The sequence below is a fragment of the Aythya ferina genome (assembly GCF_964211825.1).
Source record: "Aythya ferina genome assembly, chromosome: 3".
In the NCBI taxonomy this organism is placed as follows: domain Eukaryota; kingdom Metazoa; phylum Chordata; class Aves; order Anseriformes; family Anatidae; genus Aythya; species Aythya ferina.
The window spans coordinates 19897947-19921106 of NC_140298.1; the positions used below are offsets into that span (position 1 = coordinate 19897947).

The 23160-nt window shown below is 34.4% G+C and overlaps 1 protein-coding gene across 1 annotated transcript in view; it reads right to left on the reverse strand.

Moving 5' to 3' along the window:
- USH2A (usherin) overlaps window positions 1–23160 on the reverse strand; it is a 417498-nt gene that overhangs the window by 325209 nt on the left and 69129 nt on the right. Inside the window, exons 10-13 of the mRNA XM_084512774.1 lie at window positions 21144–21339; window positions 20203–20333; window positions 6354–6549; window positions 2422–3063 (exon numbers count right to left, since the gene is read on the reverse strand). Coding sequence (XP_084368900.1) covers window positions 2422–3063; window positions 6354–6549; window positions 20203–20333; window positions 21144–21339 — 1165 coding nt within the window. The remainder of the gene's footprint in view (window positions 1–2421; window positions 3064–6353; window positions 6550–20202; window positions 20334–21143; window positions 21340–23160) is intronic.

Genomic DNA, 23160 nt, shown 5'->3' on the forward strand with positions numbered 1-23160 from the left:
TTACAAAAAGGAAATTCTCATAGTAAAATGATTTCCTGAAGTTGCATTTGTGTTTGAATTTTTCTCCCTTGACAGCTCTTCCTGCATTAAGGTTTTAGTAACTTCTGGAAACTTCATAGATTTTCTTGAAGCACATAGAAGGTATGATACAATGGGGAATTCTTTCTTCTATAGTTATTTTAAATATCGCTAATTATACAAGGATTAAAAAAAAAAAAAAAAAAAAAAAAGACAGATCCTGTATTCTACTAAGGAAACTCAGGCCACAAATCTGAAATGCCTTCCGTATGTTTTAGGAATGTTTAGCTGCAAGGACAACAGCTAAACTAGCTTAAGAAGTCCTCACTATGTTTTAGGGATGACAGTTTAAACAAGTTAATGGTGTGCTTTTAATTAGGCGGTGTTGACTCCATATATACTTGGAGTGCATCTTCTTATCTTTGTTCCAAGAAAAAACAAAGCAAGGCTACAGTGTACCTGAAGTCAATTCAATTCTTCCATACTTTTCTTTGTAAAATAAATGGGAGTTTCACAGTCATTTTTTCAAGGCTTCATACATCTATGACACAAAGTTGTCCAATACAATTCACCTCTCCCATTTCATCATACAGCTTTTCCACTACTAAGTTTGTTGTTGCATTTTTTCTTTGTTACACTTCTGATTAAACAAGTCCTTCTATCAATAGTCACGATCTACCTGATACTATGGTCTGAATTTCATGAGATTTTGGTTTGATGTGTTTTGTGTTGTGTTTTCTTCCCACCAACACACCCCTCCCCACCCCATCTACCCCACCATTTTCTTACTTCTAGCTTTCTGACAGGGGCAAGCAATACTAATTCAACTGCGTGTTTCGACTTTCTCATTATAATCAACCCTGTTTTATAGAAAACTTTTCTTTGGAATATATTAACGAAGATTTTATATAAAGTCAGATACACTACAGTACGGAATCAGCTCAGACTGGGGTCAACACTGAAATGTCAATGAAAATAACACAGTACACTGTATACTATACTAAGAGTAATACAATGCTTTTACAGTACTAAGGACTTACACTTTCACCTACAAAAGAGAGCTCTGTGTTCGGCACATACATGTTTACACTTATTTCTTAGCAATGTTAAATGCTATTCTTATGAAAATGAATATATGTGTGAATACATATATATATATATATATTTTTTTAAACAGGAACTATCGTGGAAGTATTCCTTTGCCACGTAGCTTTTCCACAAACTGTTCATACTATCAACCGTTCATACTATCAATTAAACCTTTTTAAACCATTTAGTTCTGCATAAACCCTGGCCTTTCTTTTTCAAGGACAAGGGCGGTCGCTGACTCGGGAAGCCTTGACATCACTCCTCTGCCGATCTCTGATTAAGTGGCTGCTGTAGAGGGTTAGCAGGTCAAATAGCACTGGAGGAGGAACTAAGAAAAACAGAACAGTGCCTTATTTATTAGTATATGCACCTAAAATAATTTAAATTAAAATATTTTTAAAAATACTTAATGGAGGTTAAGCAGCTTTTTTAACCTCTGTTCAAATTATTGAATGGCATATTAAAACCAATGGAGCTATAATGTACCTTTTAATGTGACCTGCTATTTTAACAAATTGCATATGTATTTAACATGAACTAAATCTATCTCCTTGATATTATTATTCAAGGTAGGTTAATATTACCTGTAGTTTCACTTTAACCACCTCCTTTTTAAAACAAAAACATTTATGTGTAACTACAGAACTACCCACTTATAACAGACATTTAAACTCTGTGTACAATAATACAGTATGAAAGCTTGAACAGACACACAGCAACTGCACTATCAGCTATTTGTAGGGTCAAACTGCAAGCAGTCCTCATGAAAGCCAGCACATCCTCAACACAGCAAGGCAGATGTACAGTTTCTGAGCAGCATACTTGCCAGCACCATCTGAGTTCAACCAAATTATCTCCATGCCAGAAACTAAGGTCCACCGCTCCTCTGTACCATGCTCAGCTTTATGCTTCCTTAAGTGCTTGTCCTCATCCATCCAAAACCACTATTTTGTTATGAGGTCATCAAACTATGCTAACTTAACTTTTAGACTGCAATTTATTCAGTGAATTGGCTGTGATGAATTGGATAGTTTTCCAATATCTACAATAATAAGATATTTTGGACATATCAAAAGTGCTGTAATGACACAAATTATATAGTCTCTGGCAATAGAATACATATTTAATGTCAATATGGACATTAATACTTCCCTCTCACTCACAAAGTTAGGAAAAAATGTAAATAAATAAACAAAATTAATGACATCAGAGAAGTGTCAGACATGAAGTACACATTAAAACTGGAGGAACTATGACAACGTGCAACAAAACAAAGCTTACTACATCAGATAGATTTTCTTTCAATTTCCTTACCTGGCTTACACTCATTACACCTTCTCCCCTGACGATGAGGCAGACATACACACTGTCCAGAAACATGGTCACAAACTGTTCCTGCTAATGTACCCAGAGCATCACAGTCACAATGCTGGCAGCCAAGGAGGTTGCTCATGCTGAGGTTGTACGTGTGAAGCATGCACTGATTGCACTGAAGGCCAGTTACACCAGCTTTGCAAGGACACTGTCCTGTTGATTTGTCACAAAGAAGAGAGCCATTTACTGTACCTGCTTTATCACAGTCACATGGCAGGCAAACAAAGGAATGCTTGTCTTGTACTTTGTGGTAGCCATCTAGGCATCTGTTGCATCGTCTTCCTCCAATATTTGGTTTACATGCACATTGCCCTGTCTTTGCATTGCACACTGTTCCAGAAAACGAACCTGCAATGTTACACTCACAAGCCTTGCAGCCAGTCACATCTAGCCCATAAAAGTTGTCCACACAGGTATCACAGTGAAGTCCTTTTACTTGTTCTTTACAATTGCACTGCCCAGTGAGAGGATTGCAAAATTGGTTCACTGAGCCATGGCTGTTGCACCAACAAGGCTCACATCCATCTTCATTGGAATATCTGAGAGCTTTAAATCCAAAATTGCAATTATCACACCTAAGACCTGGAAAGATAAAAGGTAACAAAAATAAAAGTAATAAAGCTGAAAATCCATCAATTTCAATTCAAAAATAGTGTAAGCATACTTGGGGGAAAGTTGTGTGTAATATTCTTCACTAGCATAATTAACAGGAATGAAAGGGCTGCACAAATTAATTGAAGAGGAGTGGCATCCCAAAAACCTGTTTGCTTTTCCAGTTTGTTCCAGAACTCATCCATTTCTTTTGGCATCTCAATATAATTTAAGCTACTTCTACAAGAGATTCTTTGCAACATTTCAAGACCAAAAAAAAAAAAAAAATCACCTTCGTCCCTGGAAAATCACCTGCTGCACAACCAGTGCTTACACGAACTATTCTCCCTATGTAGTACAGTGCAACATAAAGGGAATAGTACTTGGCTTTCAGTCCTTTCCGATAACAGATTTATATACTATATTAAAAACATTAAATATACTCTAGGACAATATAAGACTTATTCTGATGACTTACTTAACACTGTACTTTGGTTTGAACAATGCTTACACTTACGTTAGTGTTTATTGTTGGCTGAAAGTTAACTGAAAAACCTCTCTGAAAGCAGAAATGATTTCCATAATCCAAAATGAAATATTTTTATCTAAATGTATGATTTAGTTAATTCATACAGTACACTGAAATCTAAACGTTTTTCTTCATACTTCATCCTGTTGTTTTATTAGCTTTGTTTTCAAAGTCATTACTTGCTTTATCCCTGCCCCAAGGGATAGCATTTTTATTTTAGTTTATAAAATGTACATTACAAGAAAGCAAACTAGATTATTATATGAAAAATGCAAATTCAATTTTGCATTCCCTTGCAGTGGGAAAATCCTTCACTGTGAAGCCATCACTTAATTGTTGCATCCTGAAAAAAATAAATGCCATCTTCTACCAAAATGTTATCATTTAAAAGTACAAAAACATACAAACATATATTTAACATCTTATATGCAGAAAAATAAAACTAAAAAATGGTAGGAAATACATTATACATATGGATAAAACTCAAAAACTCCAACAGAAGGCAAGTTCCTTTAACAGTGATGAATGACTCACCTAAGGCATATCATTTAATTTCAATAAGGAAAATAAAAAAGGACCACTATTGCTGCAAATTTTAAAAATAACTGTATTGTTAACAAGAATTATGACTCATTTTGAACTATTAAAATTGGTCTACATGGATTCATATCATATCAGTTTTAAAAATATGCGCAGTGCTTATTTGAATATGCCATACATATTCCTGACAGGTAATCTATTCCTAACGATACTGAGGAAGGCCTACAGGGCATCACATTCAATGTTAACAAGTACAGGGGAGTTAGCACGCTTGGCATTTAATTCACATTCTTCTACCTTTTTATTCTAGATGAATGACCTACTTTAATAAAATTATTGGTGCTAATGTATTTTACTGGTGATAGAATCATTAGTAAGATTTTACAGTTGTGTTAACTCTAACAGTTCATGTTTCATAACACCACAGTCCATGGTTGCATTTTTCTGTTATGATGTTTGTTTAAATAGATAAAAGGGCAACAGACTGTTTGCTCTAAAAAACAATTTACAAATCCAAATTCTCTGTTAAGTTTACTGCATGTGTATATAGAAGCTTATGTATATATAGAAGCTTATTAGAATTGGTTTGGAAAACAAAAAAGATAACCCAGTCTGGAAAGAATTATGTCTTTATCCTGTTAATAGTTGGTTACTTGTTTAACAAAAGCCCCCCCACTTCACTTAGAAATAAATTTGCAGAAAGCATAGATTTACACTGGTTTTGTGCTACTTTTTAGCAGAAATAATTCTTATTGTTCCTATCAAAGAGAGAAAAGTAATATGTAGACAATCAAATATGTAGGAACCACACTGTGAGTTTCTAGTACACCAAACTCCCACTGAGTTAAGAAAAACATTTTCACAGAGGAAGAATTTTAGAAAAATCAAAATGTATGCAAAGAACATTTAATTAAGAATTTTCTGAAGTTCATTTTACTGAACTTTACTAAAGAGTGGTTTTAGGATGCACAGATAAAGTCACAGAGATTATATTTGACTTTTATCACCCTCTTTACCATATGGAAAACAGGTACTTTGTATTCCACAGAAAGAGGATAGAGATGGTTCAGTTTTATGTCTGTTTAGAGTTATTTTTCTTTATTTGTTATTTTGAAATTCCTTTTTTGAAATTCCAGCTACAACAAGAAGAAAGAAGAGACAAAGGAATGCTCACAATACTACAAATAATTCAATTTTCACAAATCAATAAATTATTAGAAACTTGAAACTTGAATGTTGTTAGCACAACCTACAACCACATTTAACTGACAAAAGAATAAATTACTAATTGTGTTAATAACAAAGCAGGAAAAGATATCTTTTTTTTTTTCTTGAGACATGTATAGTCTGAGACACGTACAGTTACCATGCAAGGCTCACTTTATCAGGAAATTCTCCTTGCATAATATTCCCATACATCAACATTTCAAAGTGTATTATATATACTGTGTATTTTGGGCACTTGATAAATTTTGTCCTTATGTGGCTGTGGCTCCCCTCAAATATGCTGGAAGTAATAAATTGCTATAATCAAATCTAATTTCTGAAAAATACCTGTGGGAGTAACAAACAAAAAAGCATGTCTTGTAAAAAAAATGATAAATAACGCAGAAGGTAGCAGTTTATTATAATCAGCTTGGCATTGAATTACAAAATTAAAATTATGTGGCCCTTGATAACTAACCCTAGCTATGTACATGATCTGTGGAATTATGTTGACTTATTTTGCATTTCATAGGAACAGTTCAAAGAAATATAATAGAAAAAAAAATGGATAGATTTATCACAAAGGACCCTGTAGCACAGAATATTTTGAGAAAAAAAATCCATTTATTTTGCTCTATTAAGAAAACTAGCATGGAAATGATTTGCTTAGAACTCATTAAGTATAAAACATTTTGAAAAAGTGTTAATTTCCTAAAAGAAACATCTATGCAGTAAGCAAATTACATTATTTCTGTGCCTTATTAGTATGGAGCTATGTAAGCTAATGCAGCTATACCATAAAGAAACTTCTAAAGGGTTGATTAAACTAAGCTTCAAGCTGTAGTTTGATAGAATTATTAAATTAATAATTTTCCAACAGTTAATTTCATTCATTTTTAAATTCTGCCTTCAGCAAAGAAGTTTACTATACTTTTCATTTACAGATTAAGTGTTTATTTCCAGAGATAACAAGAAAAGTGGCTCCGAACTCTTGCATTACACATACCAATAACATTTGCTTTGCACTTGCACTGGCCTGAATTTTGGTGACAGGTAATATCTCCATCGACTGTCCCAGAGGTATTACAGTTACAGGGACTGCAGCCATCAGGGTTTGACTGTTGTAGATTGTAGAATCCTTCCTGGCACTGATTGCATTGTCTGCCAGACACATGTCTCTTACAATTACACTGGCCTCCAATCTAGAAAGATACAAAATATTATAGAATGATGAACATATCTATTTTTAGATGATACACTCATTAGCAACAAGAATGGAAGTATGAGTTGGGGAGGAAAAAACTTTAAATGGAACAGAAAAAATAAGCCTGTGTAACATTTTTTTTTTTTTAAACTTGTTGAGAGAGAGAAGAGAGATATTAATCACTGTACCTGTTCAATTTTTACTAGAGTTTAAAAGTCTTTCCCCTTCAAAACAGAAGAAAAAAAGAACTGAGTAAACAATGCAGCAGTATTCACCAGCTGGACAGAGAAAGCTGAAAAAAAATTACAAAATTCTATTGCATAAATGATGATTTATATTTAAATAAACTGTATTTTTTGGATCAGTTACTATAAAATATTGTGTCATTTTCAAAGGTCAAGTTTTTCATTTTCTTTGCTCTTTGTAAGATTATATGCTTATTTATTTTAATGAAAATATTAGGTGAGAATAAAGCAAAATTGAAAGAGTTTTTCCTTGATGACTCAATGATAAATTCTCTCTTCTGGATATGACCCAATGGCTCTCTCTTTACTTGGTTCACCTGGGATCCAAATATTCCACTTCAGCACCTGGATGTTCCTCTCCTTCTCCCTAAATGGGTAGCATTACTACTTGGAAGGATCTGATGCATCTGATGCATCCTTTGTTATGCCTGAGCCATGATTTGGGAGTACGACTCTCTCATCCTGTGTAAGATTAAAGAGCTCCTGAAAAGTTGATTTCAAGCCTCTGAAAGTCAGAAAAAACTACATTTATCACTTTCTGATACAATGGGAAAACCATAAGAAAAGTGAAGTGGCACAGGGATAGGGAAATAATAGAAAGTATCAGTCAATGCACAACACAGATGAGAACAGGGAGTCAAACCAATTGAGAGAAGCATAAGGTTTGGCCAAAAAACTAGGATTCATAGTCAAGGAACATAAAAAAACTACACACTGGAAGTCATTAAAAAGCAAGGAGAGAATTTTCCTCAATGGAAAACTGAAAAGGAGAACAGGGCATGAAGAGACACTGCATGAGTGCTTTCTAGAAGAATTGAGTAAGGCTGGAAAAAATAATACCTTTTCTCCCTTTTCATTTGTTTTATATTAATGTAAACATGAAGAAAACCTACCAAGTTTTTGTGACAGAAATTAGGTCTATCATTTTGTCACATTGTAGTAGAAATTACATATCAGCCATTCACATCTGCAATTCCTATTACAACACCACAGTACTCAAAGCTGAAAGAGCATTTACAAGTTAGAGAGCATCCTTGATCAACTACCAGTCCACCAGATTTCATCACTTGTATTATATATATAATACTACAAGTATTACATAGTATATATACTTGTAGTATTAAGTATAAATTAAGTATAATATTAAGTACAAATTGTGCATATGACCACTTACCTAAGAATGTCATGCAGTTCTCAATACAAATGTAAAACAAAGCCCCAAACCATTAGTATAAAAATTGAAAAGTTTTTTTATGAGTGATTAACTCATTACAACACTTTCAACTGAACTGAAGCTTTTGCAAACGAAGAATTAAAGTACTCCACAAACATCCGGAAGTATATACACTTAGGCCAATCACCTTGTCTGTTTCCAACTTGCAACACCAGTGAGATATATTTATGTATTTTGCAAATTCTGCAGTGTAGTTATGTTGAATAGCCTCAAGGTTACATACAGCCAGCTGGAGAATGGTGGCTGTGATATGAGAATGTCTGGGAAGGTCACGTCCTATTCTGCAGCTGAGTTCCACTTTCTGACCACTGATCAAAGAAACACATCCTCTAAGAAATTCTGTATGCCCCATTTAAGCTTCATATTCTGCAGACTGCATCAGTACTGGTGTATGAAAGTTTTGCTTCCTTTTTTTGTATTGTCCACAGTCAACAAGAGATTAGTATAGTATAGTAGTTAAGTTGGGACTGTTATCTGTGTCACACTAGAAAAAGAGAGAGTACTGTACATTAAATAAGGGTACAATTATTTTTTTTTCCTTTGTAGTCATTTAAAAGCCTAAGCAAAGTGAGTTACCTTCTCTTCAGCACAGCTGAAGGATAGACTCAAAACATGTTTACTATGGTCAAGTTGGGTTAATGCACAAAAAAGTTAGTTTCATGGGACACATACCACAGCCTCATTTTTTCAGATTTAGCTTTTCTGTCATCAAGTGTTCTGGGGAATGCAGAGATGACAGTAAACTAACTTTGTGGTATAAATGATTTTATTTAGGTCGGTGTATTTTTTTCAGTGTAAATGTTTACAGAAAATAAAAAGTACATTGATTCAAAACTAGTTATTCATCTACAACATCCACAGATGTCAATGTTTGCTTTTAATTAGCTACCAGTAACTACCAGAATAAAACTTCATTTAACAGTTGTTGCATTCATTTTAAACCTACAAGCCAGACAAAGATGAAACAGAAGAGCTCTGTGGGACCAGTGACAAATCTACTCAGAATTTCCATTTAAAAGAAATGTTTTTATCACACCTCCCAATCTACAATGAAGTTCTAAGCTTTATTAACAAAAGATAAAATAGAGTATTACAAAATCTAAAGGTAAATTTTCAATGCAAAAAACACTGAATGAAAGTTATAGAGAAGCATGTGTCCCAAACCCATCCTAACAGTCCAATAAAACCTCTTCAATGTGTTATTACAAAGGTCTACTATTGTAAGAATAAAGAAGATATAAGAAGAATAAATTAAATACAAGAAGAATAAATTTAAAAAGCATGAAAAATAATATTTTATCAGAAAAAGGCAAGACAACAGCAAATACAAAAAGGTAAGAGTTAAGAGAAGCCACTGTAGCAGAAAACACAGCAACAATGATTTTGAAGTTATTCTTTTAGACTGAATTTGATCTAGACATTTAATTTATTATCAGAGACCAATTCATTCATCTGAGCCATTCATCAGAGAACTCACAAATGAAAGGAACACTGAGTTTACTCTGAGCAACTAAATGAAAAAAAAAAAAACTAATTTAATAAATAACTATAAAAGAATCATTTTCAGTGAGTGATCATAGCATGCTCAGTTGCAAGCATTGTATAAAGATACATCTCTAGCACTCAGCATAAACACAGAACACATACCTCCAAAGACTAAAATTACTCCAAAAGCTATCATATGGATGAAAGTATTAGATGCAAAAACAAGTCTTTTAAAAAGTAGAAGTCAAATCACAGTAAGAAAATTTTCTAAGAGAATAATCAGAACCAAATTTTAAAACCAGAATAAAGCAGTACAAAAAATATTTTAACAAGCAACATGGTTAAGGTTTGAAAGAAAGAGAAAAAAAAAAAAAAAAAAAAAGTATCTTTCAAATTTCAGAAGCAAAGGAACAAGCAAGAGCAATAAATAATGAATGGCAGATTCAGACTGGACATCAGACCTTTTCCATTACAGTGGAAGAGCAGCATCAGTAACAGATTGCCCAGAGGGGATGTGGAACCTCCCTCCCTAGAGGTATTCAAGACTCATACAGAGAAAATCATGACTGACTGGACCTGGTATTGACAACAATCCTGCTTTGAGCTGGAGCAGATGACCTGTTTCTGTGATTCTATATAGCATTCAGGGAAGATACAGACACAAAAGAGAACATAAAACATTTCACCACTGCTCACTGTGAAAGAGCTGTTCTGTATTAGGAATAGTTTTCAAGACTGGTCTCCAACTGAAATGTCAGAAGGAAAATATTTTATTAAAATTGAAAATTTACTACATCATTGAAGAGTCCTAGATGAACTCAAATATAAAATTACTGAGTTATTAATTGCTGAAACCAGCCTCAGTAAAAGAGGAATAAAATTATAAAAGTTACATCAATCTCCTAAAACAGCTGTAAGGGAGCTTCTGCGATCTATGGACTAGCAGTCCTTTTCCGTACAGATCAGATTACTTAAAATTAAATCATGAATTTGATGTAATGGAAAAGATTCATATATTTTTTGAAAAATAAAAAATAAAAAAGCGTGATTCTACTACATTTATTTAAGTCAGCAACATCCAGAATGAACATAAGTCCAAAATTAGCTATTACCACCCAAGAAACGTGCTGTTAAAGCTTCTCTATTCTCCCCTAAAAAGATATGAAAGCTATGAGACAGTTAAAAAAAAGGCATTTGGAATAGTGGAATTATTAGGAAAAGGAGTGAGAATTACACAGAAAATGTCATTCTGTCATAAAAATCCATTGTTTATCAACATTTTGAATAATGTTTAAAATGGGTATCTCTGGTTATCCATCCTAAAATAAAAGTGTTAGATAGCAGAGTGAGTAGAATAAGTAAAGATACAAATGAAAAGAGACTTTTCAGTTTGGAAAGACATAACTAAGATGAAGGGAGTAGATATCTATAAAGTCTTTAGTGGTTTACAGAATGAATATTCAGTATTTCTCAAAATATGAGAAGAACACCCACAAAAATTAACAGGAAGTCAGTTTTAAAGAATGAAAAAGAACTTATGCTATGCACATTAAGTGCATTGAAAATTACACTTTTCTGAATTTTCATTCAAAAATGAGTTGGATGAACTCCATGGGTGAACATAGGTGAACACCAAATGAGAGAACTCAGATGAAACTCCTGTCTCATGCAGTCCAAGGCTAATAGTGAACAGATGGCAGCCATTTCCTGATGCAAAAAGTGAAATGAATAGATTACAGAATGCAAAGAGAAGCAAGTATCTTCAGCATAGTTTTAAGTGTCAACCTATTACAGAGTACAAGTAGTAGCAGTTTTCATCACCTTCAGATGTAGAAAATGCATGCCCCAAACTTTCCTTTAATACGGTAAAAATTATGCCAGAATAATAAATATAATTCTTCACAATGAGGGAGAAATAACTGGCCAATAATTCAAATTTTCTCCAGGAACCAGCCAATGAAATCCTTCAGAGACCTCTCTGTAAAAATGTTCATTCTGTCATATACCAAATAGTTTTCCATCTGTAACAAGTACAAGTGTCAAACAGTTTCCTGCTTCTAAAAAAAGTGAAAGACTTTCATGGTGGCTAGAGGAACTGCTGGAAACTAAAGTTTTCATTAGAGCAGAAGGCTTATCAGATTTCTTTGTAACAGATCTGAAAATAGGTTTCTATGTGCCAGGTTAGAGGATCTCTCATAGAAGTACCAGACCAAAAAAAATAAATAAATAAAAATCCATTGAAATTCTTCCTTACTACAGATTTCTAAGTCTTTGGAAAAAAAGAGTTTCTGACCTCTGATTGCATTCACAAATATTTTCCATTTTGCTTATGCCTTAGCTATAAGTGACTAGGAAACCTTGCCATTCTGCTTCTTCAGCACCTGTCAATATAGGATATTAAGATGAAGGGTATCTGTTGAAGTTTAGCCTTTGAAATACAGAAGGATTATTGCAATTATATAATTCCAATGTAACCCTGACCTCTATTGTTAAGTGTAGCATTGTAAGTAGACATGAATATCAGTAAGGGAAACATGCCATTGTAATGCATCCTATATAGGACAGATTTTATCTTTCATATACTCTGTATATTTCAAGTAGCTGGGTGGAAACTTAGAGAAAAAGAAATAGATTACAGATATTAGATGGAGTGGTGGAAAAAAAAAAAAAAAGAGTAGTTTAAATAAGTACTTGTAAAATTGGGGAGCTTTGTAAAGCTTTGTAGGGTTCTTCTGGGTGCTAAGCTCTTCAACATTTTTGTTAGCAGACTCTGAAGACAGAATAGAGAACATGCATACAACCTCACAGATCACCCACAGCTTAGGATGCCTGGCCAGCACTGTCACAGCCTGCACCAACCAGCCTTAATAGCCCTGGGCAGTCTCACCTAGGGCCTCCAGTCATACCCTCTGCCCATGGCTCAGGAGCTCCAGATAAGGTCAGGTCTGGAAACCCAGACTTTTCCTGAGGTTGCGTGCAGCTGTGACCATCCCTAGTCTCTTGGATGGACCCAAGAAACTAGTTTTACTCTGCAGCCAGTTTTCCAGGACAAGATGTCCTGCTGCTCCAGACTGTACTCCATGGATGGACCCTGGACCTGTTTTATCACTTTGCCTTGTGTGAGACTGTCAGTGGACCCTGTTCTGAGCACTTGGACATGTCTAGATGCTGTGAGACTCTGCCCCAGTTTGGGTGGGCAGTGCTGTGCTGGGATCACCCTCACTGGGTTGATATTCAAAATCAGTTTTATGCTTTGTGCAAATTCTCTAAAATCAGTAAAGGTGAAGTAAATATAGAATTTCAAAATTTAACAAATAGCAATGAAAGAGCTAAAGTGAAATAAAGTGAAATATTGAAGATACAATAACATAGAACATGATCTCTAAGTGATACCACAAATTAAATATGAATGGTATGACAACATAACAGAAAAAGTATGTGTTATTCTGAGATGTACCAAAAAAGAATATTATATTTAAGACATGAAAAGGAAAGTTAACACTTCAGATCAAGTAGTTGAAGGGTATGACAGACAAATCAGAAAAACTGCATTAAAAAGCAATAAAAGTAATAAAAAAAAAAATCAGAAAATAGATTTACAGAACTGGAGATTTACCTAAAAGAGGAAACCAAAATTAAGGCACACATGCACTCTTAAGTTCCTATGAAAATTGGTTGTTTACTGCATGCATTTAGGAAGAAAAATAATCACTTAGTCTAGTTATTGAAAAATTTTGCTTAAATACAGGGAAATACAGAAAAAAAAAATCTTTAATTTCTCTATAAAGACAGAGAAGCACTAAAATAATCCAGAACCATTCTGAAATGCTTGGCGATGGATACTATTACAAAAAAAAAAAAAAAAAAAAAAAAGTTGTTCAAATTAAAAATGTTTATGATAATATAGACATAGGGGTGCCACAGGTTTTATAGCATGGAAATCTACATCAAAACAGGTAGAACAAACCACTTCTACAACCACTGCTGGAAACTGCAGTGTCATTGATCATACTGGTAGTAATTAATGTTTAAAGATTTTGTTAACCAAGATTTCACTAGTGATGCACTGGAGATATTATTGACCTTTCCCCTCCCCGCTAACTCCCCATTTCAAAAGCTATCTGTCATTTAAAGAAATAGATTTTAATTATGCTGGTTATAGAAGAGTTGAAAGTAATCTGTTCTCCTGTTGTTTACTCTTGACAGGCCTGTATCTGACACCAGCAGTAAGCAGATGGAAACAACTTGTCTATTAATGTGACCATCTTGGTACTAACAAACTTATAAAATATATTTGTTTAGATTGTTCACTATGAAAACGAGTCTAGCACAACATTACAACCAAATTGTGGATAACTTGGGACCTCATGATTACAATTGCTATTTGATACAGAAAATCACTGATGCTGAGTTAGCATACAATCCCTTGTGTCACTTATAATTTATGTATGAAATACGCATTAGTCCCATATCCTTGAATCTAAATGGTTATAAACGGTATGCAAGCAATTTCTTCCTGCACAAATCACAGCTATAACATCATTGTCCTTAATCAGGAAGCAGGCTACTCAAGATTTCTAACTTTTACATGCACATAACAGTTCACGCTGCTTTAGACTACATTCATAGAATTCTTTAATTGGGTGACATTTTAATGTAACTCATCATATCTAGAATCAAAAAAAATCAAAGAGAATTATATTCAAGAACTCTCTTGATGTCCAGTTACTAAACTGATATAGGAATTTGAGAAGTGATACAGGTATCCAGACAATAGGTAACATTTTTCATAGCACTGTCTTAATTAATACTTATGATACAACAAATTACTTAGCCAGAGTGCTCATCTAGTACATATTCAACATGTTCTTATCACAGAACCAGAAATATATTTCTGACTACTTAAAACTGTGTTGACCATATGTATTCATAAAGTATAAAACGGAATTCGCTGAAAAAAATGGCTGATCTAAGCCCTTATGAAAGCTGAAACCATCTCTTCTCTTTAGGCATCCCTACAGTCTTAAAAACTTTTTTTTTTTTGTCTGTAATAGAGGAAACATACTGCCAGATATATAAACAGAAAATCTTTCCAATTGTGCAGAAAAAAAAATAAGAGATGAGGTTTGACTTCACTAAGAGACAAAAGTTGACACTTGATAAGTTTCTTTTACTAAAGTGAACTGTTCATGAGAACAATTTAGAGAGGGAGAATAATTTTCTTTGACCTGCTAGCTACACTTTTGATGCAGCCCAGAGTACAGCTGGCTTTCCAGGCTTCAAGAGCACACTGCTGGCTTATGTATAGCTTTTCATCCACCAGTGCTTCTCCTCATCCAAGTCCTTCTTCTCAGGCTTGCTCTTATCACCCAGCCTGTATTCATACTTGGGATTGCCCTGAACCAGGTGCAAGACCTTGTACTAAGCCTTGTTGAACTTCATGAGTTTCACACAAGCTCATCTTCTGAGTGTGTCAAGGGATGGCATCCCTTCTCTCCAGCAGTCAACCTCACCATCCAGCTTGGTGTCATCAGCAAACTTGTGAATGTTGGTCCATGGCACCAACAAAAATGTTAAATAATACCAGTCCCAGTACAGACACCTGAGGAATACCACTTGTCACTGGCTTCCACCTGGACACACTGAACTCCTTGAGACTGACCATCCATCTATTTCCTTATCCACCAAGTGGTTCATCTATCAAATCCACATCTCTCCAATTGGAAGAAAGAGATGTCATATGGGACTGTCTCAATGCTTTGCAGAACTCAAGTAGATGATGTTAGTTGCTCTTCCCTTATCCACCATTGCTGTAATTCCTGTTGTGGAAAGGTACTAAATTTGTCAGGCATTATTTGCTCTTAGTGAAATCATGCTGGCTGTCACCGGTCACCTCTCTCTTCTCTGTGCCCTAGCATAGTTTCCATATGCTCCACGGTCATGCCCAGCAGAGGTGAGACTAAATGGCCTATAATTCCCCAGGTCTGTCTTTTTTCCCTTTAAAAATGAGGAACTTCACAGGACTGCCACAATTTCTCAAATATAATGGAGAGCGGCTTAGCAACTTTATCCATCAGTTCCTTCAGGACCCTTGGATGCATCTTGTCAGGTCTCATGGCCAGGTGCACATTCATTTTAATTATTTACTCTTGACCAATAGAGAGGCACCTTCCCTTGACCAGCTGCCATGCCATGGGTCTCCTATTTGGAGACCCATGGGTATATTTAGGACCTTCACTAAATTCTCGCTGTTCAGCCTGCCATTGCTGGCTTTGCAATGGCACCAATTTCCATGTTCTTCTTTCTTGATATAAATTCTAATCATACATTTCTCACGACCTTCTAACCTGACACAAACCTGGAAAGGACCCCAGCATCCTATTGCCTGCAGTCTCAGGAATTGGGAAGAAAGGAGCCAGAGGGTTGAGGATTTCTGTCTTGTTTATTTGGTTTAAGAAATTAGAACTGTAGGGTGTGCTGACTCACACAGACAGATTAATGGTCTGACCACCAAATACCTGTGAATATTCTTGGAGTGTCAGCTTTGGCAACTGAAAATTGAATAAGCCACAATAATCAAGTTCCGTTTTACTCTCCTACTCTCTTCTTGTCGTCACTTAAGATGACTTTCAAAAGTCAGTTACTTTCTACCACAACTGCTCAAAATGTAAAATGATGTGTTTTCCCTCTGCCCATGATACTCCAGAGGGTGGGGGATGGGACCAATTCCCCTAAATAACTGGACAAAATATCACAGAAAAGCAGCATTTCCATGGTGCAAAGCCACTCAGAAATGAAGCCATGGCATTATTTGACATAAAAACCTCCTTCTCCTTCAGCTTATGCTATCAGTAAGATTAAAGCCCTTCCATGAAGGGAAATCCAAAACTCAGAAAACAGTGTTTCATAACTGATTTCCTGTGGCCTCCATTAGCCAGTATGCACATGAGCTGTTCATGTAGTACTTCAGTACATGTAGTTCAGTACATGTAGTTCAGTACATGTAGTACTTGTTCACGTTTGCATCCTTTATATTCCCTTTTCTGTTCAGTATACCTGTTGACTGAAGTGCCCTTAATTAGCTGCTTTACCTGATGTTCTTTCCTTTATAGCTTATAGTTCAGTTATTTATTTTCAATCACAATAAATAGATTGAAAATACGTAGGTGGAAAAATGAAAAGAGAGGAATGCTCATTCAAATTTTGGAATCAAAGAATTTTTCAACTCAGAAACAATATCCATCAAAAAAAAATCTATATTGGTTTAAAATATATATACATACACAGATACTAGCTAGATTTTCCATTATACTTTAGAAAAAGAATTCAAAATTGAGGGAAATGCATGAAGAATTTCAAAAGAGCAATATTTATGAAGTATACAGAAAAGTTGTATCTGAAGCCTGTTCAAAAGTTGAATTGATTACACCAAAATCTATGTTTCCGTTTCACACCTCAGCGAAAGGAGTAACTATCATTTAAGCTTTAAGTAACTATCATTAAGCTTTAGAAAGGTTTTTCTTGCAGCATGAGAGAATATACCCACCACAGACACAACATAATTAAACATTTGAAACTCTGGCCAATATCTTCTGCAGTAAAGCACAGCTTCTTTGCACCAGTAAGTATATGATACACATTTATCTGCATGTCATAAGTAAACTAAAAAAATATATATATTAAAAATAAAAAAGGAAAAAAAATCAACAAAATTTGAGTAAAGAAAGATGTCTAAATTCACTGAGTTCAGACTGGTATTCCCAAAGACTAAGTAAAAGCAATAGCAGCACTTTCAGCTCTGCCCAGAAACAAATGCCTTGGAAAAGAGTGCTTTTTTCATGCCATTATATATGGCATATTATAACAGAATCATGAAAGGACTACAAACTGCTGTGCCTGATTGAATATGTAAGCATTTGTAGAGCAGTCTGGGTAAAAAACAGTGTAGGAAAATGAGTCAAGAATTGTGGTGTAAGGGCCAAAAGAAATTAATCTCCAGCTCCCTATACAGAGCAAGAATGATCACATCAGGAGTATTCTGGTAGAATTTTCTCATGTGTGAATGGTTAGGGAGAATGGAAGAAGGCAGCCAATTCTTCTTTCGGTCTCATAAAGCAGGCATCTCAAATAATTCATTTGGACTTTCAGATGGTTTGAAATATTTTGTGCCAAAAGTTCACAAAGAGGGTGCAACCAATGGAAATCTTTTCTGCACTGACTGGATGCCAACAACCAGCACAAAAGTGGACAAATTTTAACAGGCTGTAGCAATTCTCTCTCTCTCAAGATAGGACCTCTCTCTGCAGAAAGAGTAAGGCACTACTCATGGATGTGCTGCAACGCCACTCTTCTGAAGTCCTTCTCATTGTTATTAGCTGTAAAGTTACTGTTTTGAAGTTGTTACGACATTAGTTTGCACTTTAAAATACAAAATGATATTACAGACTAATCTGTAAATCAACATGATCTACAGATGTATGAGAACTGAGAACCTATGCGAGTGACAAATGCCATATACTTGCATGTATCCCCTACCAAGGACAGGGTGAAATAGATGAATAGAGCAGGCATAAAGTTTTCAAGAACAAAGAACTGAGATGAGAGTAACAGTATTACAGTAAGTTCTTCCTCTCATCCTGTAAATTATCTATGTTAATATTAGCTATGTCTGATGACTAAGTATTTTTTGAGAAATAAATAAGTTATTTTGTGGTTCTATGGATCAATTTTGAAACTCTGTACCTCTTGGAACTTAGTGACATAAGTGGCACTTTGCAGGAAAAAAAAAAATCCTTGATGAACTGCAGAAAGTGGTAAATTATGCAGTAAAAGTGTACTCTGCACCATTTTTGGCATATTTCCTTGAAAATTAGCATTGTGACGTGACAATTAATTTTCATGAATAGGGTCCTTATTCCTTATGATTCTATCTTCCACAGGTCAAATTTGGAAATACTTCCTTCAATGATGCCTTCCTATTTCATGTAATTCATTTCAGCTTTTAGTCCCCAGCCTTATTAATCTATTCTTTAATGCCTCTTAATCATTTCTCCCTGCACTGCTGCTAATGCAGCAGTTAACTGATGCTTTATTGAGCAACAGTCTCCCCCATTTTTCCAGTTATATCTCCCAGTTCATATTTTCAGTCAAGCTTCATCATTAACTTTTTTAAAATATATTTTACTATTAAATTAGTGACTTCTTAAGTTTGTAAACTACTCCTCTACTAGTTATTAATCACAGCTAAAGTTGTTTCAGGTTAACATTTAGTCAAAAACCATGGACACGCAAATCAACTTTTGCTGTCTTCCCTATACCTTACAAAAGTTGTCCTGATGCATCTACATTTTACAATAGTTTTGTGGTTTTTGTTTTTTGTTGTTTTTTTTTTTTTTTTTTTTTTTTTTTCCCCTCATTTCTGTGATGCTGGCAAAAAGTGTCATTTTCAGAAGACAGAAAATTATAAATTATTTTTTGTTTGTAACACGGGATATTTTTCAAAACACATTGTGGTAAATTTGCATATCACTCAGCATATCATGTGTGTCCTAGAAAGTGCACTGAGTCTAACTGGACATGTATTTGTGCTACTCTAACAGCAAGGATGAAAATACAACAGTATCCACAAAAGCTTGCTGGTAATAAAATGCAAATAACAACAAAGTACATCATACATAAAACATTAAACATAATTTTATGACAACTTTGAGAAAAAGTGAGGTAGGAAATGTAGCAACAATCTGAAGGTCTATCTTTTCTCCCTAAAGATCAAGCTCTGCCTCAATTCCAATGTTTTTTAAAATACATTTCAGACAAAGAAGCAACTGCATCTCTATTCCCTACAAAACTTTTTGCAATGAAGAGGACATATGCAATTAGAACATGAACTACAACATATTTTTACTGCATATTCAAGGTTTCAGTCTTGGGAGTTTTCCTGTTTGTTTGGTTGTTTTCTTTTAATATCCATACACAAAGGAAATCCACAAACAAAATTTCATAAAATGTATCTAGATTTAGCCCAATGATGCATCATTCTTATCTTCTCACTAAACATTATTTTAACAGGCATGAAGTAGGTGTTTTGAAAGCTACAGTTAGATTTGTGATCAGACCTTTATTGTCAATGAGGTCCATAGACTTTAAAAGCATATGACAGCTTTCTTTTTTCAGTGTCACTTGGTATGTTTCATATGTTCATATCTCTGTTTATTGGACTTTAGGAACTAAATGGGAGATTAATTCTTGTCTGTATTACAGGGAAAACTATCTTAATTCTAGTTCATTTCAGGATCATCTTATTGACTGAATTGTAGAAATCTGCTAGCAATTTTAAAACAGTAGCAAGACCTTGAAAAATAGTAAAAACTGGATGTCTTGACATTACTGAGTGCACTAGTACTTCCCAGTACTCCAAAACTAAAATTCAATTCTGAAAATTCATACATCATTTTTAATATCTGTTGCTGGTGTAGATGAACAACTCTGCAATGTTAAGTCTCAAATAGCTTTCTGTGTTTTCTTGGCTTTCATTCTCTAATTTTAGTCAATTATTATTTTTGAAAAGGCTGAACTTAACCAATTTTTATAAAGTAGTTACCATCTAAATATACTTTGTAATATCTTACTGATTATCTATCCAGCTAATTAAAACATTTTGACATTATTATATACTGAGGCTACTTACATTATCACACAGGAGGCTCTTATTTTTGGTGCCTGTTGCATAACAGTCACAAGGTTTGCAAACATCAATGGCTGAAAGATCTGCACCTGCTTGTCTGTAATGGAAATCCTTGCACAGCTCACAGTTTCTTCCTGCATGAAGGAAAGGTTATGCATTATGGCTTCCAATTCATTAAAATTAGCTGTATAATTCAAAATTAAAGACTCTATTCCTTTGAGAGAATTCTATAATTTTCAGGACGTCCATTTTAATGCACCTTTCATCTCTACCTGCCAATTTAGTGATCCAGAGCATATGAAACAATGAACCTGTTACAAACTATGTTTTACTCCATTAAACTTCCATCTGTTATATAATACCACACTTATATAAAAGCTGTGCCATGCAAATACCTATATGTTTTTTCGGAAAAATTATTGTTGAACCTGAAACTTTCCCTTTTTTCCCCTTAATACAAAAAGCCAAGAAAACTTACACAGAAGACAAATGTTAAAAATAAAAAATATTCAAAAATACACTATTTAAACTGAACACAAACCCTTACTAAATAAGCAAGAAGCTGATATGAGAGCTAAAGGTGACAACTTTTTTTTTTTCCATTTTATCATTTAAACTGGTTTGATTGGATAGCCTTGATATTCTGGATTAAAATGCTCTAGCACATGCAATGGAACAAGCTTTGAAACAGTACACTGTAATAATTGAAATGTCTTTTGCATGAAAGATTTCGTACAAGATTAAGTTAAATTTAAGCAGTATTTTCCTGTAGATTAAATATTGGCACTATTGTAAGTAGTGCTTTAGCTGGACACTTGAAAAATAAATATACATGCAATTTTTCTGGAATGTCAGCCATTGAGTATTACTAATTTCAGCTGAAACAAGACTTACCCCAAAAGTGACAACAGGACAAGAAATTATTTCTCATTTTTGTGACTTACCAGCTGTGTTGTGTTGACAGTTATCACAGACTCCACCACTGCCTCTGTAGTATTCCTGAGGAAAAGGGTCTATTGCTAAGTCATAGTGGCAGCTTTCTGCATGGCCATAACATTGACAAGGTTTGCAATTATAGGCATGAACTTGGTCACCCGGACGAAAAGGCTTGTCATTGTACAATGGCAAACAGTGATCACACTGAAATAAAATAAAAAAGACCATTGTTTTATACTTAGAAGAAAACTGTTATACTCTCTACGTTCATGGTTTGATATATTTGCTTTTTCTCCATGTATGTATTACAAATATTGGTGCTACACCTTAAATACAAGAAGTGAAAAGGCATATAGGGAAACAAATTCATCTCTAATCTTCTTAAATTATTTTAAGAACAAATTAAAATCAAAAAAGGTGGACAGAAAGAAAAAAAATCTAACTATTCAGATACTCAGCATAGGCTAACATCTGGAAATTCAGATCTTGTTAAATCTCTAAAGACACAAAATTGTGACTACCATGTTTGAGGTACAGAAAATTATATTCACCTAATGCATCCTGCTGAGTTTGTCATGCCTTTATCAGGACACAAACCACATTTAACTTTCAGACCTGTGTTTAACTTTTTTTTTTTTTTTTTTTTTTTTTTTTTAGAATGTTCTCATTCACCAATTCTCAACTCTGCATTTGTCTGAAGCATAACTTTTGAGATTTTCAAAGGTATCTACAGAGTTCAGGTTACAATTTTTGGCCGTCGTGTGAAATGGGTAGGTAAATTCCCCAAAAACCTTTCTGAACAAGGTCCAGAAGCAGAGTAACAAAAAATACTAATTCTTGGGAAAGCATTCTTTTTTTCCATAGGATAACACTAAACCCCACAAGAACATTTATGTCCTTATCCTCAGTTACATTCATTCCCTTCAGAAAAGATGTTAAGTATGTGGCTTTTCCCATGGACAATAACAAACATCTTTTTGATATACAGTATCTGAACTAGTCACCATCTGTGAAAACAAATTTCTAAGAAAACACATTATCTGAAGATATATGTTCAAAACACCTAGCTATCTTGGCCCAATTCATTACTTAAAAATCACGATTAAAAACTTATTTCTACTAATGAATTCAGAATTCAGTATTTCTGACTAAAGTTATGATAAAAAACTTACTTTATCAAAATTCCCAAAGCTGTCACATTTATGTAAAGGTTGCCAATAACTTCAGACAAAGTCTTTATAGCCAAGTTCCTTATTAATCCCTGAGAATGCTGAGGACAGTGCCTCTGAAGAAATATTCAACAGATAGACAGCAAAGTACTTCAGAAGGCAAAGGTTACCTTTGCAATAACTAGTATATGTACAAACATATAACATATATTATACGTATGCTTCTTTAATATACATGCCATTATCTGTACACAGATTTAAAAATCTGCTGAAGTGAGATGTGCTATCAAAATTAAAATGCCACCTTCTCAGACATTTTGGAAGACTACGCTGTCTTCAAAAATCTGTTTCATGCAGCATCCATCTGTGTTTCTTCAAGCTGCCCCATAAATGTTGACTATAATAAGGTAGTTCATCACATACTATTTTTTCCTTCTTACAAGATCCCAGTCTGTACCCCAAATAGATAGCATGCTTTCACTCCATTAAGCTTCATTAAACAAATAAGTATGGCTTCTAGTCAATATCTATTCCAGTGTAGCTTAGTCCTCTTCTGAAAACAGTTGTCTGAATTTCCTCATGGCTTATTCACAGCATCCTCACTTCAGCATTTGACTACTTGTCAAGAAAGCATGTTAGCCAGTGCTTTGAACTGTATTTGTGTCTTGTGAACTCCCCAGAGGTTTTAAACTCAAAAAGCCAGGTTTGAGTAGGTAAAAAGCTAGAACATTCTAAATGACTCCAACCGCCTGGGGTAGACAGCAGAGCAGAAATGAAGGAAGACTTAAAGTATTACAGGGTCATATCATAACACTCTGGGTACCTTGAAAAGATATTTCTAATGACTTTAGAAACT